The 19,777-nt window shown below is 42.5% G+C and overlaps 1 protein-coding gene across 5 annotated transcripts in view; it reads right to left on the bottom strand.

Annotated features, from left to right (window-relative positions):
* The window catches only part of cpne2 (copine II), a 273,889-nt gene that overhangs the window by 16,626 nt on the left and 237,486 nt on the right, over positions 1-19,777 (bottom strand). For all 5 annotated transcript variants that reach the window (XM_063066745.1, XM_063066743.1, XM_063066741.1 and 2 more), the window contains one exon: positions 4,599-4,835. In XM_063066745.1, coding sequence (XP_062922815.1) covers positions 4,599-4,835 — 237 coding nt within the window. The remainder of the gene's footprint in view (positions 1-4,598; positions 4,836-19,777) is intronic.

The raw sequence follows: 19,777 nt of genomic DNA on the forward strand, positions 1-19,777 counted from the left end.
TACAAAGTACCCAGGACATCTTCAGGGAGCGGTGTCTCAAAAAAGCAGCGTCCATTATTAAGGACCCCCAACACCCAGGGCAATGCCCTTTTCTCACTGCTATCATCAGGTAGGAGGTACAGAAGCCTGAAGGCACACACTCAGCAATTCAGGAACAGCTTCTTCTCCTCTGCCGTCCGATTCCTAAATGGACATTGAACCCTTGGACGCTACCTCACTGTTTTTAAAAATATACAGTATTTCTGTTTTTTTTTGCACGATTTTTGATCTATTTAATGTACATATACTGTAATTGAATTACTTATTATTTTTTCTTCTATATTATTTATTACATTGAACTGCTGCTGCTAAGTTAACAAATTCCATGTCACATGCCGGTGATAATAAACCTGATTCTGATTCTGAGTGGGATCCAGGATCAGCCAAGATTGAATGGTGGAGCAGACTCGATGGGCTGAATGGCCTAACTCTGCTCCTCTATGTCTTATGGTCTAATCAGGCTCTATCTACCCAAATATTTATATATCCCGTCCCTTTGATTATCTTCCAAAAATTTACCCACTACTGACATTGGGCTCACTGGCTTGTAATTTCTCAGCATATTCTTAGAGCCTTTCTTGAACAATGGAGCAACATTAGCCATTCTCCAATCCTGCAGCACCTCACCTTTAGCTAAGGATGTTTTAAATATCTCTGTACGGCCCCTGTAATTTCTGGGCTTCCACAAGGTCCAAGGCAACACCTTGTCAGGGCCTGGGAGTTATGCACCCTAATTTACAAGCACCTCCGCCTCTGTAACCCATATACAGTCCACGACCTCATTGCCTGTTTGTCTTAATTGTATAGAGTCCGTGTCCATCTCCTGGGTAAATACAGTTGTAAAAAATTCAATCAAGATCTCCCCTATCTTTTTCAGCTCCATAAATGACCATGCTGATTTTTAAGAAGACAAATATTGTCCCTTGCTATCCTTTTGCTCTTAATATATCTGCAGAAGCCCTTGGGTTTCTTCTTCACCTCGCCTTCAAGAACAATGTAATGCCTTCTTTTAGCTCTTCTGATTTCCCTCTTAAATGTTCTCTTGCATTTCTTGTACTCAAGTACCCCATTAGTTTCTTGCTGCCTACACCTTCCCCTCCTTCCTAACCAGGGTCTCAATATCTCACGAAAACCAACATTTCCTAAACTTAGTAGTCTTGCCTTTTAATCTGACAGGACCGTACAAACTCTGTACTCCCAATACATCACTTTTGAACGCCTCCCACTTACCAAGCATCCCCCTGCCAGAAAACAATAAATCCCAATCTACACTTGCCAGAAACATTTCTGATGATCAAACTTGGTCTTCCTCCAATTTAGACCAGACCTATCATTTTCCATAATTGTCTTGAAACTAATGGAATTATGATCACTAGATCCTAAGAGTTCCCCTAAACACATTTCTGTCACCTGCTCTATCTTCTTCCCGAATAGCAGACCCAGTATTGTACTCTGCCTTTTTGGGACCTCTATAATCATTAAGGAAACTTTCTTGAACACATTTGACAAACTCTATCCCTTCCAGCCCTTTTACAGTATGGGAGTGCCAGTCAATATGAGTAAGGTTAAAATCATCATCTATCACAACTTCTTTTTTTGCAATTGTCTGTTATCTCTCTACAATTTGTTCCCCTCTAAATCCTACGGACTATTGAACGGTCTAAATTTATAATTCAATTAACCTGGTCATTCCTTTATTATTCCTCAATTCCATCCATATAGCCTCAGTAGATGAGCCCTCCAGTCTGCCCTGTCTGAGCACTGCCACAAAACTTTCCCTGACTAGTAATTCCACTCCTTCTCCCTTTAATCCCTCACACTCTAAACACAACAGAACCCCAGACCATTGAGCTTCCAGTCCTGCCCCTCCAGCGATCAAGTTTCACTAATGGCTACAATGTCGTAACTCCACATGCTGATCCATCCTCTAAGCCTATCTTACCTTACCAGCAATACTCCTTGCATTGAAATAGATGCAACTGAGAACATTATTCCCACCATGCTCGACCTTTCAATTCCTATCTTTGTATGTAGGTTTAACATCTTTCTCCACAACCAGTCCACTACCTACCCTGGCACTCTGGTTCCCATCCCCCTGCAACCCTAGTTTACACTTCCCCCTCCAGTTCAGGTGCAAACTGTCCTGTCTATATAGCTCTCTATTTATAGATATATATTATTTACAAATATCCTAATATTTAGAGATCTATAAGGCAGGGATAAATAATGATCTTTCAAGCAAGATATTTCTACACACAATCAGCCTTGTTGGGCAAGTCACGCCCAACACCAGGCTTCTGAAACAGACACTTTTTTCTGAGGTCCTGCATTTCATTGAATGCATGGCTCACATCTGACCAAAGTGGAGACATGGCATTGAAATCTTTGAGTCCATGTACCAGGACAAAAAGATGACAGAAGAAGCGTACCACCTAATAACTTACCCACCTTCCTGCCCCAATCGGTAACATACTTCACCATGAAAATCTCAATTATTGGTCGTGTTGCACTTGTTTGAATGGAATATAACAAGCAATCAGATGGTCAATAATCTAATGAGAATGCACAGTCGATAGGATGCATTTAATAACAAATTATGCCAGCCATTGTAATCTTAATGGAACCAACACAAAAATGAAGAGGGCAATTTGGGCTTCCAATGCAATGCTCTTAATTTAGGAATGCACTTAATTGGACCAGACTGGTGCTTGTTCTAAAGCGAGCAGAAGGCAGCTCTGGATGAGAACAGCATTAACAGGAGTGTCTGAATAATCATTCAAAGAGCAACACAGCTCAGAAGAGGAAAGGCACTCACAATCACTGGAAACCAAAGCACTTCATTTGTGCCACATTAGCATGATATTCTGAACTTGTCACACAATAATACAAGTGTAAAGATGCTTTGCCATGAGACTGTTCAAATTACCATAATTTATACTGACTGGGCTATAACAGACATCCAACAATTAAACTGACATTTACCATGGTGAGGTCGGAGATTTGGACAACGTACTATCAGGCATTACAGGAAATGACTCATTCGTATGTAGATAGTTGTGAATAAATCTGAGAAATAACATGAATTTCATAATGCAGGAATGATTGTAATATTTTACCAATAGCTTATTTACTGTATATTTAACTCTGGGAGATGATAACTGACTAAGTTGTCTCATGTAAAGGGGTCTACCTTTATAATAGTCCTTCACTAATTTCACAATTGCTGGCAGGGACACAACTTTTCAATAACATCTGTTAGTCAGCTGCAGGCCATCCTTTGTGAGGGGCAGTGAATAGTAACCCGTACACTGAAAAAAGATAGGTGTAGGGGCAGGTAGAGTTGAGGAAGCAGGGAGACTGCAGAAGGACTTCAACGGATTAGGAGAATGGGCAAAGAAGTAGCAGATGAAATGCAGTGTAGGGAAGTGTATGGACATGTACTTTGGTGCAAGGAATAAAGACATAGACTATTTTCTAAACTGGGAGCAAATTCAGAAAGCAGAGGTACAAAGGGACTTGGGAGCCCTAGTGCAGGATTCCCTAAAGGTTAACTTGCAGGTTGAGTCAGTAGTAAGGAAGGTAAATGCAATGTTAGGATTGACTTTGAGAGGACTAGAATATAAAAGCAAGGATGTCATGCTGAGGCTTTGTAAGGCATTATTCAGAGCACATTTGGAGTCTTCGTGCACAGTTGTGGACTCCATATCCAAGTCGGGATATACTGCTACTGGAAAGGGTTGGGGATGATTTTGCTCCTGAGAGTATCGTCATCCTCATGAGAATGACCCTGGGAATGAAAGGGTTAATGGATAAGGAGTGTTTGATGGCTCTGGGCCCGTACTCGCTGGAGCTTAGAAGGATGAGGGAGACCTCATTGAAACCTACTTAATATTGAAAGACCTAGATAGTGTGGATGTGGAGAGGATGTTTCCAATAGTGGGAGAGATTAGGGGTGTAGGCCACAGCCTCAGAATGGAATAGAATCCTTTTAGAGCAGAGATGAGGAGGCCAAGTCATTGGGTATATTTAAAGTGGAAGTTGATAGGTGTCAAAGATTGTGGGGAAAAGGCAGGATAATGGGTTTGAGAGGAAAATGATAAAATGGTGGGCAGATTTTGCTGCTTATATCTTATGGTCTTATGGAGCAGCGTGACACATGCATGCACTGAGGTGGTGTAGTCTCAGCTGCTGGATCTGTGGACAAGGATTTACTCAAATATCGCTGTGATGATTGTATGTTCTAGTGTCAATTGTTTGGCAACAATAAAGTATAAAGTAAAAGTACAGTTTGATCTCTCTTTCATCCAGCCACAAGATGATTCTCAATCTGCTGATGATTATGGGGAATCCTGAAAGGTGGGTGGATTATGGTGCGTTGGCCAATGACCGAAGCAGAACTTACCACTTAACAGACTTTGATGAGAGAACTGCACAGAGTTGCTAGGAAGAGAATTGGATTTGATAGTCAACATGCATTGGGAAAACTATCTCCTCTAAAGCAGCTTTAAGGCTTTGCTTCTCCCATTCAGATAATGTTAACCATAAATACAGAGACTTACATTTCGAAATTCCCGGAATGGTACAAATTGTACAATATCCCGCGTGGTTTCTTCCCCAGTGTATGATCGTAAAACACTATTGTCTCCATCCAGGAACTCCATTGCAGCAAAGTCAGCATTTCCAACCCCGATGATGATGATCGACATGGGCAGCTTAGCTGCCTGCACAATAGCGTGTCTCGTCTCATCCATGTCGCTGATAACACCGTCTGTTATAATCAGGAGGATGAAGTATTGCTGTGAATAAACAGAGAAAATAAGATCTCCCTCCGTAACAGCCAAAAGAAATTTCAATAGATAAACATTAAATTGTACACGAGAGGAAAATCTCTGTGGGTCAGATGCACCATAAATGGGGATATCTCGTTCAGGATGTGCTGCAAGGTCAAAAGTGCATTTATGTATTTTAAGGCAGCTAATAACTTAAATCAATTTTTAGTGTTATATTGATAATAGAGAAACATTTGCTTGCCGTTCTCCCAACTATTCAAGTGCAATGCTGGTAAATAAAATTGAATTTTAAATGGTTTGAAGAGAGGTTCACCAGGATGCTGCCTGGATCAAAGAGCATATGCTATAAAGAGAGCTAGACAAACTTGGATGTTTTCTCTGGAGTGACGAAGGCTGTGGGGAGATCTAAAGAGGTTCATGGGATTATGTGAGGCAGAGATGGAGTAGACAATAGTGTCTTTTTCTCAGGGCTGAAAATGTTTAATACCAGAGGGGATGCATTTAGGGTGATAGGGGATCATTTCAAAGGAAAAGTGTGAGAAAAATTCTTTACACAGCCAATGGAGGGTGCCTGGGGTGGTGGTAGAGGCAGATGCAGTAGGGACTTCTAAGAGACATTTAGATAGGCACATGAACGTGAGGAAGATGGAGGGATATGGGCATTGTGTAGGTAGAAGAGATTAGTTTAGTTATCCATTTGATTACCAATTTAGTTAGTTCAACACTACAATGTGGGCCAAAGGACCTGTTCCTATGTTGTACTCATCTGTGTACTGATGTTAATTTGGTTACGGAACAAAGCTTCCTTGTTCCCACAATAACCATACTTCACTAAGTACATGAAAGGGAAAATTATAACAATGCAAAATTATAAAACACTGAGAAATGAGGTTAAACGTAAATGGTTACAAATAACACTTCTTGGCATGAAATGTACATCAACAAAATCAAAAGAATTAATTACAGAGAATAACTGCCCAGTTAATCAGATTCTGCTTTATAAACTGCTTCACCCATCTTAGTACTGAGAGGCTATTGTTCCTCGTACCACAGTAGTTACAAGTTAGTTGGCCATTTGCCTCTTGTTTATATGTAATTCAGATTTAGTGGAGTGGCCTGCTTCATTTGTATTTGTTAGATTGATGAGTACAAGGGAGTTGAAAGTAGAAGTGGAAAATACATCAACATTATGACCATTCACATTTCTTTCCCCTTCGTTGGGGAAGGAAATGTTAGCGCTAAGGAATTCCAGTGTTTATTTCCGATCTGGCCTCAGCTATTGGATCAGTAGATGAAGGATTATAGCTGGATTTACACTTTCTTAATGGCGATTCAGGGTGTGTCATAAATGCTGGTTTTGGAGCCTGCATCACCTTAAGTGAATAAAAATAATCAATTGCCTTTGTCTAGGGAGACAGAAATATGGCTCTGGTCTCCTTTTCTCGCTGTTAGGGAGTTGCACATGGGAGAGGATGATATGTGAAGTGGGAACAGGAAATACTTAGGATCCAAACTAACGTGTATATTTAACTTGCATCTCCAAAAGCACGCACCCTTGACAGAATAGGGTGGAAAGTTTCAGCAAGATGGAATCAATTAGATATGTGAGACAACTGGTGCGACAGCCCGAGGACACATATCAACAACTTCAAAACCTTTTTCTGACAGACAGCGCATTCCATTAGTGCTATCAGACCAAACTTGAAACACAGAGCTGCATGGGAGAGAGGTGCCCTAATGAAAGATATAAGAAACAGTGTGAGTGGAAAAACTAGAGATGAAAGGAACAAATAAATATCATAGAGCGTTACAGCACAGAAACCCGAGGAGGACTAATATCCCTGCAGGCAGGTTTCCTGGAGCTGATGGGGAGGGTTTAAACTAAATTGGTGGGGGATGAGAACCAGAGTGATAGGGTTGACGATGGGCAGTTGGCATACAAGTAGTTGCAGTGTGTAGTGAGACTTAACAACCTTTTTCCCAGTGCTGTGTTGAACGACAGAAAAACACGTGATCATCATTGTATCCTGCTTGGCTGCATGTACACCCACCAAGTTGAGTGAGTGATTGTCGCAATTCACAAACACTGCCAGGTTGTTTTTCTCACTTATTCTTTGATGAACACCACTTCTGTGTCAAGCCATCACAGCAGCATTGTCATAGCACTGTGATCGACAATCTTGTAGCTCCATTTCGTCCTTCTCTAGCTGTTTCAAGATGTCATCCTCCTGGCTTATCTGGATAAAACCAAGGAAGGACTCTCTAAAACAGACTTTTTTCCTCTCAAAATCAACGTCCACATACCTCACTACTTCCGACATCTGCTCATGGTGTGCCTGATCAGGAGTCGAGTTGAACATGAGACTGAAACCATAGAACTTGACTTTACGAATGCTTCTCAGTAAACTCTGGTGAACAGTGGATGCCATCATGTGGATGAATTCATTCTGGACACCCGGTGAAAGATAAGACGTGGATCCAGGATGACTTTCCAAATGAGTGAGGTGTTCTTTTATGACAGGGTCAAAGATGGCTAGTAGTTTCAGTAAGTCAAGGAAATTTTCGACATTGGAGTCATCGTCTAGCTGAAGTGACTCCCTGTGTCCTCGCAAAGCCAGGTTCTGAGTCGCAAGGAATTTTATGCAGTGAAGGATTCTCATCAAGATATCATACCACTTCTGCTTTTCCTTCTCAATCTGTGACTGAAATACCGCATCAATAACTCCTGTTTCCAGCTAAATTTCTTTCCATTTCTTTACAATGTGTGAAGCATTCCTGATGATTCTTGGCATTTTCATGAACACTAATCCTTTCAGGTGCTTTCCACTGGTTGAATCGACTTTCCTGCTCCAATGAGGATTGATGGTCTGACCGGGAATAGAAAAGACAACAGATACAAAATGCAGACTTTTTGGAAGGGGAATAGACCAGCCATGAGCGAGTCACTTCCTCACCACGACCATTTCCCAATTTCCTCTTGAAACAAGTTTTGTTCATTGAGTGGTTATTTGTTAGTAGGAAAGGCCCCTCACTATTCTGGAAATACTTCAAACCCAGTTTATTGTTTCTGTTCTCAACGCATCAGGCAGAATTGCTTTTCCAGTATCCTTGTCGAACTTCAGAAGTCCAATGTCATGCTGTTCAATCACTTCTGGTGTGACAGTTCGAGGCTCTTTGACACCATCCAGTTCTCTAGATTCAGTGTTGTCAGGTTCAATCTCGTCAGGTAAAATATCGTCAATAAACTCAACATCACCACCACCACCATTGTCTTCCCCTCCTGTCATGTCCACGTTCTCTGTGGCAGCCTCACTCTTAATCTCATCATACTCGGATTTATCTGACTTGACTTCCTCCTCGGCTTGTGATGCATTTGTACTTGATCCACCTTTGGATTCTAACAAACTTGTAGTAGGTGCAGGTAACTCCATCGAACGTGTCAAACTACTTGTTCCGGGCTTTTAAAAGAAGGGCATGAAGAACTTGCTCAACTTCTTGGCTTCCTCCGCCTCCAACTTTTGTCTCTTCCGTCCTTCAGCTCCACTCTCCTACTTCTTCGTGAAGAAACGTTTCATGGTCTTCTCACACAATGCTCTGAAATAAGGCCATCCTCGTGCTTCTCACCCATGAAAATCAAAGACAGATCATACATATGAAGAAAATTCTTTTTTCACTATCCAAGGATGGTTTGTCTGACTTTAATAGAAACTGCTCAGTGTCGCCCCCCCCCCCCCTTCAAGTGGCACCCAGGGCACGTGCCATACCTGCCGTACCTTAGATACACCACAGAGTCCATTATTAAATATGAGGTTTTAGGTTACTTGGACACACGTGATGAAATAGTCAGCATGCTTTCCTCAAGTAGAAATCTTGCCTGACAAATCTGTTGGAGTTCTTTGAGGAAATAACAGGCAGTTTCATGAAAGGAGAGTCAACAGGTGTTGAGCTGGATTTTCAGAAGGCCTTTGATAAAGTGCTGCACATGAGCCAGCTTAACAAGGTAAGAGCCCATGGTATTACAGGAAATACGCTAGCATTTATAGAAGTTGGCTGACTGGCAGGGGAATAGATGAGGCCTTTTCTGGTTGACAGCCAGAGACTAGTTTTGCTCTGCAGGGGTCAGTGTTGGTACCACTTCTTTTCACATTATATGTTAATGATTTGGATGATGGCTTTGTGGCCAAGCTTGCAGATGAAATGAAGACAGTTGGAGGGGCAGGTAGTGTTGAGGAAGTAGGAAGTCTGCAGAAGGACTTAGATGGATTGGGAAAATGTGCAAAAAATGGCAGATGGAATATTGTGTAGGGAAACGTATAGTCATGCACTTTGGTAGAAGAAATAAAGTCATAGACTATTTTCTAAATGGGCACGTAATTTAAAAAATCAGAGGTGCAAAGTACTTGGAAGTCCTTATACAGGATTCCCAAAAGGTTAACTTGCAGGTTGAGTTGGTGGTAAGGAAGGCAAATGTAATGTTACCATTCATTTAGAGAGGACTAGATAACATACGAAATCTCACGTTCTGGTTATATTATGTTAATCGTGAGGACTGTCCAATATGGGTCTTTTTGGAAGCCAACTCTGTTACAAAATTTTCTATTATTTCTCTTCTTGGATCCTCTCGTCTTCTATCTTTAAATAAATTAACTGACAGTTTGGTAGTTAAACACACTTTGAGGATTTGGCTACAGTTTAGAAAACATTTTGGTTTATTGAGATTTTCTCTTTCTAGTCCTATTTTTTCTAATTTTTTTAAACCATCTGCGACTGATCTGTTTTTTTGGAGAATGGGATAGATTGGGGATTAAACGATTTCAGGATCTGTTTGTTGGAGGGCATCTTTCTTCTTTTGTGCAGCTCTCAGTGAAATATAACTTATCAAATACCCTCTTTTTTTGCTATCTAGAGATTAGAGATTTCTTTTGGCTTGTGCCTGTGCACGTGCGTGCGAATTTGTGCGTCTGCGTGCATGCATCTGTGATGTTGTCTTTTTCATGGCTTTTACAAGGTGTGGATCGAGAGAGAGAGAGATTGTGTGGTGCGCCACTCGTCACACAGACATTTTTGCAGTAATTCTCCCTTTATTTTACGAGATCGAGTTGTGATCTCGACACTCAACCCGGCACGGATGGAAAGCGTACTCAGGAGCGGACCCGACTGGTTTCGAACCCGGGAACCTCCGCTCCCAGGTCCAGCTCCGATGTCATTGTGCCACCAGCCCGCCCGAGGTTAGTGATTTTTTAAGATCTGAACTACATATATTTCCTACCAGCCCTGAAAAGAAAATAATAGATGTAATTTTTAATTTGAAACCTTTTGATAATGGCTCAATATCTTATATTTATGGTCTGTTGTTGGGACTGAGAATGGCTCCTTTAGACAAAACTTAAAAAGATTGGGAAAAGGATTTACAGATTTCATTATCTGATGAGGCCTGGAGGGCTATTTTCAAAATGGTTAATTCTTCATCATTTTGTGCTTGTCATTCCCTCCTACAGTTTAAAGCGGAGCACAGGGCTCATATGTCTAAAGACAAGCTCTCTCGTTTTTTTGCAGATATATCTTCTTATTGTGACAGATGTAATAATGGAGAGGCTACATTAATTCATACGTTTTGGTCATGTTCGAGCCTTGAAAAAATATTGGAAAGATGCATTCCAAACTTTTTCTTTACTTTTTAAAGTTAATTTTAAGCCCAATCATTTGACTGCCTTATTTGGTATTGTTGAGGAAAGAGCTATAATTTTGGAGCCTTCTCATTTGCGGGTGCTGGCTTTTATTTCTCTTATGGCTAGGAGAGTGATCTTGCTTAAATGGAAGGAGGTTGCCCCCCGCCCCGCCACACACACATGCTCAATGGTGATGCGACGTTATGTCATGTTTAAATTTGGAGAAGATTCGTTGTTCGATTTCTGATTCTAATCAAGATTTTCAAGCGTTATGGGGACACTTTCTGAACGATTTTGAAAATCGTTGAATTGTTATCGTTATCAAAATATAGATCTGGGCTATTATTATAAAACACTATATGGTAAAGTACCCTTTTTTTGTTTTTTTTTAAACAACCAGCTTTGTCTTGGTAGTGGGGGTAGATTTTTTTAATAATATAATTAACCATATTATTGTATTTCATAATTCAATTTATTTTATTTGATTGATCATGAATATGGGATACCATGATTGTATCAGTGTGATTTATATATAGTGCATTATGTACTACCTTATTCTGATTTATAATAAGTATCCTTATGAATTCTGTGTTTATGTATATGAAATTTAATAAATTTAATAAAAATATTGGAAAAAGAAAAGAAAGAGAGGACTAGAATACAAAAGCAAGGATGCAATGCTGAAGGTTTAAAGGCATTGGTCAGACTACACGAGAGTATTGTGAGCAGTCTTGGGCCTGTTACCTACGAAAAGATGTGATGGCATTAAAGAGGGTCCAAAGGAGGTTCACAAGAATCACTCCAGGAATGAAAGGGTTAACATATAATGAGGTTTTAATAGCTCTGGGCTTGTATTTTCTGGAGTTTGTAATAATGACGAGGGATCTCATTGAAACTGATTGAATATTGGAAGGCCTAGATAGAGTGGATGTGGAGAGAATGTTTCCTATAGAGGGTGAGTCAAGAACCAGAGGGCACAGCCTCAGAATAGAGAGACATCCATTTAGAATAGAGATGAGAAGGGTTTTATTTAGCCAATGGGTAGTGAATCTGTGGAATTCATTGCCAGAGACGGCTGTGGATGCCAGGTCACTGAGTATATTTAAAGTGAAGGTTGATAGGTTCTTGATTAATCAAAGCATCAAAGGTTACGGGGTAAAGGCAGGCGAATGGGGTATAAATCACTCATGGTGGAGCAGACTCAATGGGTTGAACAGTCTCCTATGTTTTATGGTCTTATATAGGCCCTTTGGCCCTTCTACTTCAGGCCACACTTTTATTCTGCTAACCCTATTGATCCCCATCTGGACCATAGCCCTCTATACTCTTCCATCCATGTACTTATCCAAACCTCTGTTCAATGTTACAATTAAACCTGTATCTACCTTTTATGCGGCACACTTGCACCACCCTCCGAGTGAAGAATTTCCCCCTCAGGTTTTTCCTAAATATTTCATCTTTCACCCATAGCTTATGACCTCTAGTACCAGTCTCACCCACCTGACCTCAGTGGTGCATACCTTATCAAATTTCCCCTCATTTCTCTATGAGCCCTAGCCTATTCAACTTGTCCCTTCAACTGGGGTCCTCCAGTCCTGAAAAAAATCCTTGGAAATTTTCTTTGTACTCTTTCAATCTTATTGATATCTTTCCTGAAGTTAGGTGACCAGAGCTGCACACAATACTCCAAATTTAGCCTCACCATTTTATACAACTTCAACATAACCCCACTTTTTAAAAAAGGAGGGAGAGAGAAACCGGGGAATTATAGGCCGGTTAGCCTAACGTCGGTGGTGGGGAAACTGCTGGAGTCAGTTATCAAGGATGTGATAACAGCACATTTGGAAAGCGGTGAAATGATCGGACAAAGTCAGCATGGATTTGTGAAAGGAAAATCATGTCTGACGAATCTCATAGAATTTTTTGAGGATGTAACTAGTAGAGTGGATAGGGGAGAACCAGTGGATGTGGTATATTTGGATTTTCAAAAGGCTTTTGACAAGGTCCCACATAGGAGATTAGTGTGCAAACTTAAAGCACACGGTATTGGGGGTAAGGTATTGGTGTGGGTGGAGAATTGGTTAGCAGACAGGAAGCAAAGAGTGGGAATAAACAGGACCTTTTCAGAATGGCAGGCGGTGACTAGTGGGGTACCGCAAGGCTCAGTGCTGGGACCCCAGTTGTTTACAATATATATTAATGACTTGGATGAGGGAATTAAATGCAGCATCTCCAAGTTTGCGGATGACACGAAGCTGGGTGGCAGTGTTAGCAGTGAGGAGGATGCTAAGAGGATGCAGGGTGACTTGGATAGGTTGGGTGAGTGGGCAAACTCATGGCAGATGCAATTTAATGTGGATAAATGTGAAGTTATCCACTTTGGTGGCAAACATAGGAAAACAGATTATTATCTGAATGGTGGCCGATTAGGAAAAGGGGAGGTGCAACGAGACCTGGGTGTCATTATACACCAGTCATTGAAAGTGGGCATGCAGGTACAGCAGGCGGTGAAAAAGGCGAACGGTATGCTGGCATTTATAGCGAGAGGATTCGAGTACAGGAGCAGGGAGGTACTACTGCAGTTGTACAAGGCCTTGGTGAGACCACACCTGGAGTATTGTGTGCAGTTTTGGTCCCCTAATCTGAGGAAAGACATCTTTGCCATAGAGGGAGTACAAAGAAGGTTCACCAGATTGATTCCTGGGATGGCAGGTCTTTCATATGAAGAAAGACTGGATGAACTGGGCTTGTACTCGTTGGAATTTAGAAGATTGAGGGGGGATCTGATTGAAACGTATAAGATCCTAAAGGGATTGGACAGGCTAGATGCAGGAAGATTGTTCCCGATGTTGGGGAGGTCTAGAACGAGGGGTCACAGTTTGAGGATAGAGGGGAAGCCTTTTAGGACCGAGGTTAGGAAAAACTTCTTCACACAGAGAGTGGTGAATCTGTGGAATTCTCTGCCACAGCAAACTGTTGAGGCCAGTTCATTAGCTATGTTTAAAAGGAAGTTAGATATGGCCCTTGTGGCTACAGGGGTCAGGGGGTATGGAGGGAAGGCTGGGTTCTGAGTTGGATGATCAGCCATGATCATAATAAATGGCGGTGCAGGCTCGAAGGGCCGAATGGCCTACTCCTGCACCTATTTTCTATGTTTCTATGTTTCTATAACATCTGAATTTGTGTATTCAATACTTTGAGTTATGGAGTCCAATGTGCCAAAAGCTCCATTAATGACCCTATAAATCTGTGTCATTACTTTCAAGGAATTATGGATCTATATTCTCAGATCCCTCTGTTCTATTGTACTCATCACAGTCCTACCATTCACTGTGTATGTCCTACCCTAGTTTGTCTTTCCAAAGTGCAACATCTCACACTTGTTTGCATTGAATTCCATCAGCCATTTTTCCAGCTGGTCCAGATTCCACGGCAAGCTTTGATAGCCTTCCTCACTGATCGCTGTGTTCCAAACTTGGTGTCATCCACAAATTTGCTGATCCAGTTTACCACATTATCATCCAAATCATTAATATAATTGGCGAGCAACAACAGAGCCGGCACTAATCCCTGCAGCACACCACCAGTCACAGGTTTCCAGTCAGAGAGACAACATCTACTTCCTCTCTGGCGGCTTCTGCTCCGTCAATGTTGAATCCAGTTTACTACATCATGCTGAAAGCCAAGCGACTGGGCCTTCTGGACACAGTGGGACTTTGTCAATGGCCTTGCTAAAGTCCATGTTGACATCAGCTTTCATGGTAGCCTTCTCAAAAAACTTGTCAAGTGCCTCGAAAAACTTTGCCAAGTGCCTAATAACCCCAAATGATGTCAAGCTGTATGAAAGTCCCAACAAGCCCTGTTGTGTCTGTGCACAACTACATATCTATTAAATAAAAGCATGCACGTGGGAGATGGCCTTAACTGGAATTACAAGTCCCCCTTTGCTTTTTAAATCTCCTGCTTACTACAAGCAACAGCTTAAGCGATCTCAAGCTCCACGTTTTCAAGGGCCTATCATTGTGTCAGGGCATTCTGAAACCCTTTATTCCATAACATACATAGACATGGGATGTAAAAGTAGTGAATGCTGGCAAACAACGGCAGGTCCGACAGCATCTCCAGAAAGGGTTAATGTTCTGGACTTTGAATCACTGAATATTGTTATGTTTTTTAAAATTTTCAGGTTTCCAGTATTTGCAGGTTTTTAGTTTCTAAAGCTCTGTAGAAATGCTTTGGGGAACACAAAGAGTCAGATAGAAGAGATTCTGCAGATGCTGGAACTCTAGAGCAACACACACAAAACGCTGGAGGAACAGCGGATCTCAGGCAGCACCTGTGGGGGAAAATAAACAGTTGATGTTTCTGGCCAAGATGCTTCATTAGGACCGGGCAGGAAGGGAGCAGAAGCCAGAATTAGATAGCAGGAAGTCAAGCTTGCAGGTAATAGGTGAGATTGGGATAATGTGAGAATCTGCGAGGTGATAGGTGAAAGAAGCAAAGGTCTGAAGAAGAGAGGAATTTGATAGGAGAGGACAGTAGACCATTGAATAAAGGGAAGGAGGCGGGGAACCAGAAGGAGATGATTGCAGCCTGTGAGGGCACGGGAGGAGAAGGGAAAGGGTGAAATGGTTACAGGAATGAGGGAAAACAAAATGGGCGAGGCCAGGACATCAGAGAGGAGTGGTTTCTGGAGGTTAAAGAAATTGAAGTTGATGCCATTGTTGGACACTACAAAGTCGGATAATGAGGAGTTGTTCCTCCTATCTGGGTCTGGCATCATAGTGGCAGTAGAGGAGGTGGGGAAGGCCATGGTCAGATATGTCAATATGTGGTAATGGGAAATGGAATTGAAATGGGTGGCCACCTGGAGATCTGGGCTGTTGGTAGGAGGAAGAGGTGAAGAGCTGAAGAATTAGGAATCTGATAGGTGAGGAGAGCAGACCAGGGGAGAAAGGGAAGGTTGGGGGTGGGGGGTTGCACCAGAAAGAGGTGATGGGCAGGCGAGGAAAAGAGGAGGGGTAAGACCGTTCCAAGTAGCAGACAAAAGAGATGTTGTTGAGGGTTCTGTACCAGCTCTTCCAGATGGAGGAGGAGAACTGGCTAGCTCTGTTGTTAGGAAAGAAGTGGAGAGCTCTGAGGCCTTCCTGATGGGGTAAGGTAATGTTGAGGAATCTAGGGTGGAAAGAAGGTCATCAAGGCTGAGAAACTGCAAGCTATTGAAATGATGGAGAGCGTGTGAAGAGTTAGAGATGTAGGTGGGAAGGGACTGAACCAAGGCCAACAAAATGGAGTCGGGATATGCGGACATGAGTTCTATCCAGTGCAGCAGGAGCAGGCAGATGCGATAGGTCTACTGGGGCAGTTAGATTTGTGAATCTAACTTGGGTAGGAGATAGTAACGGGGTAGCAGAGTACGGGAACTATGAGGTTGGTGGCAGTGGAAGGAAGATCTGCAGAGGTGTTGGTGCAGAAGATGGTTGCCTGATGCTCCTTAGTGGGATCCTGTTCAAGGGGTAAGCAAGATGAGGCATCTGAGGGGGAGCCCATCTGGCCTCAGAACAGCAGTAATGTTTACGAAAGGATTTCCACAGCTAAGAGTTTGAAACCACTGGTACCAATAGTTATGCAAAGGAACTCAAGGATGGTCTATTAAGATCTTACACATTAGGATCTATCCATTCAATAAATTGTTGAGGCAGTGTTAGAGTGCAGTATTAAAATCACAGAAAGTCTCTCCTAGCTTAATTTGTTAGTTTATTTTTTATGGCATAGCAAATTCTGAAGTAATATTCCATAGATTAAACATTAAATGTACAAGCAATATCCGAGAATAATATCCATTTCAGTTAATATGACACAAGAGGGCCACTCCATTCAAACCACATTGTTATTGGCAGCTTTAATATTGAATCTCGCTTTTCTACCCAATTAGTCTGACCTGGCACTTTGGCAGAGGAAGACAATATTAATAATACTACAGTCCTGCCTATTGTCTTGTTACAAGCTACAACAGGTTTGTTAGCTCATTTCCTGGATTATTTGCTGTCTGTAGTGACTAGAAATCTATATGCCGAAGCCTTCTGGTTTACTATCAGCCAAAGCAGTACCACAGCACCTTCATAAAATCATAGCGGATGTGGACAAAGTGTCAATAGCAAGAAATTTTACCCACAACAAGGGTAGACAAGAGGACTACCTTTAGGAAAGGAGGGAAGAGATCCAGAAGTAATATGAGGGGGACCTTCTTCACCCAAAGAATAAGTGGCCAAACATTTAAATTCCGATTCCCATTCCCGTTTCAACATGTCGGTCCATGGCCTCCTCTTGTGCCAGGATGAGGCCACCCCACCACCTCACATTTCATCTGGGTAGCCTCCAACCTGATGGCATGAATATCGATTTCTCCTGGTGAAAAAAAAATCCCCCCCCCACTTTGAGCTTTTTTCTCTTCTCACCTATCACTTCCCCCTGTGTCTCCTCCTCCTTCCCTTTCTACTACGGTCCACTTTCCTCTCCTATCCGGTTCCTTGTTCTCCGGCCCTTGACCTTTCCCATCTACCTGGCTTCACCTGTCACCTTCTAGCTAGCCTCCTTCCCCTCCCCCCCCCCACCTTTTTATTCTGGCATCTTCCCCCTCCCTTCTCTGTCCTGAAGAAGGGTCTTGGCCTGAAACGTTGACTATTTATTCATTTCCATAGATGCTACCTGACCTGCTGATCTCCGCCAGCAGTTTGTGCATGTTGCTATGGTAATTTATCTACTTAGAGATACAGGCCCTTCCGGCCCGCTGAGCCTGCGCTGCCCACTTGACTAACTAACCTACTAAGCCATCCAAATTTGGGATGTGGGAGGAAACGGAGCTCCTGAAACAAACCCATGGGGTCACGGGGTGAAAGTACAAACTCCTTACAGAGCGCAGTGGAGTTGAACCTGCTTCGCTGGTGTTATGTTTTGTAGCTTCAAGGCATTAAACTAATTCAAAGAGTCTCATGGGAGTTTGAAAATACAGGTGTAGTCTGACTTTAGGCAAGGCACCCAAGTACCACATGGTTTGCTTATTTTATTTTATTTAGAGATACAGTGTGGAACATGCCTTTCTGGCCCACCGAGCTACACTGCCCAGCAACCCACCTATTTAACACTAGCCTAATCACGGGACGATTTACAATAACCAACTAGTGCACTAATTGGTATGTCTTTGGACTGTGGGAGGATGTGGTGGGGAGGATAGTTCTATTCCATAATGTATATCGCTGACTCTATAAATACCAAATACTGTGACTTGGTGGATGTGAAATGCCACACAACCAAAAAAAAAAATCATGGACAAATGTACAATAAATAAACCTAGAGAATGAATCACCTAGACAATACCAAATACCTATGTCAGGATGCTGTTTATTGACTACAGCTCAGTGTTTAACAGCATCACTCCTACTGTTCCGATAGAAAAGCTCCAGAACCTGGGCCTCTGTACCTCTCTCTGCAACTGGATCCTTGACTCCTGAACCAAAAGACCACAAAGTGTGCGGATTGGAAATAACATCTCCACCTTGTTGACGTTCAACACTGGCGCACCTCGGGGATGTGTGCTTAGCCCACTGTTCTACCCTACACCCAAGACTTTGTGGCTAGGAACAGCTCAATTGCCATCTACTAATTTGCTGATGATGCACCCATTGTTGGCAGAATCTCAGATGGAGATGAGAGGGTGCACAAGAGTGAGACATACCAGCTCGTTGAGTGGTGTCCCAGCATCAACATTGCACTCAATGTCAGTAAGACCAAAAAGCTGATTGTGGACTGCAGGGAGGGTAAGATGAGGGAACACACACCACAACTCATAGAGGGATCAGAAATGGAGAGAGTGAGCAATTTCAGGTTCCTGGGTGTCAGCATCTCTGAGGACTGAACCTGGATGCAACATATTGATGCAGCTTTAAAAAAAGCAAGACAGTGGCTACAGTTCATTAGAAGTTGGAGGATATTTGGGATGTCACCTCAAACACTCAAAGATTGCTACAGAAGTACCATGGAATGCATTCTAACTGGCTGCATCACCATCTGGCATGGAAAACAGGGGACTACTGCACAGGATCGAAGTAAGCTGCAGAGAGTTGTAAACTTAGTCAGCTCCATTATGGGCACCAGACTCCGTAGAATCCAAGACATCTTCAAGGAGCGATGACTCAAAAAGGCAGCGACAATTAAGGATACTCGCCACCCAGAACATGCTCTCTTCTCATTGTTACCATCAGGTAGGAGGTACAGGAGCCTGAAGGCACACATTCAATGATTCAGAAACAGATTCTTCCCCTCTGCCCTTTGATTTCTGAATAGTTCAGTTAAAATATGGAGTGAGGTAGTACTCAAGGGCTCAATGTCCATTTAGGAATCGGATGGCAGAGGGGAAGAAGCTGTTTCTGAATCGCTGAGCGTATGCCTTCAGGCTTCTGCACCTCCTTCCCGATGGCAAGTGTGAAGAGGGCATGTCTAGTGGGTGCTGGGGGTCCTTAATAATGAACACTGCCTTCCTAAGGCACCACTCCTTGCGGATGTCTTGGGCAGAATCAGCCTGGGAATTGTGCTTTTGCTCTGCAGTGGGACTCCTACATGCAACCACCCTTCATCCCGCTATTGAAACTTGGAGAGTAATTGCTGAGGGAAAAAAAAACCCCTCGCAGAATCTGGATTCCATTGTCAGAGTCAAGCCCCACAAATGCAAAATGGCTGTGTTTTGCATACACCACCCAAAACACATTTCCAATACAATACCCCCCCATAAAAAACTGGCCTCTGGAAAGCAAATGGCACTGTAGGAAACCCAAGCGGGATGGCGACAACACGGTGAGAAGCTGTGTCTGAAGAACAAGGGGCCTCAGAGTCAAATTGCTGAAGGCAACTTCCACAAAGTTATTTGAGTGAGTAATTGACACTCAGGACAGTTTTCTTGCTAAGCAGTTACTGAGCAATCATCTGGGGTGGTTGGGTGAAGAACAGACTGTCCTTTCCGGATGAACAATATCATGATTTGTGCATCCTTCCTTCATTTCAATCTATTGTGTGATCAAGTGACACACTGAGACTCCAGACCATTTATGCCGCAGTTAATTTAAAGAGGGACTGTTCAGAAAGAGAACATACTTGGGACAATCAGAAGGGAGCGAGTGGAGCTACTGTTAGATATTAGCGTGGTTCACTGCTGTGATGGCAAGAAGCCAACGCCAATTAACTTTTGAAAACAGAGTTTCATCCTATCTGAATTGTGTTTGCATG

Source organism: Mobula hypostoma, chromosome 14 (genome assembly GCF_963921235.1).
Source record: "Mobula hypostoma chromosome 14, sMobHyp1.1, whole genome shotgun sequence".
Lineage (NCBI taxonomy): Eukaryota > Metazoa > Chordata > Chondrichthyes > Myliobatiformes > Myliobatidae > Mobula > Mobula hypostoma.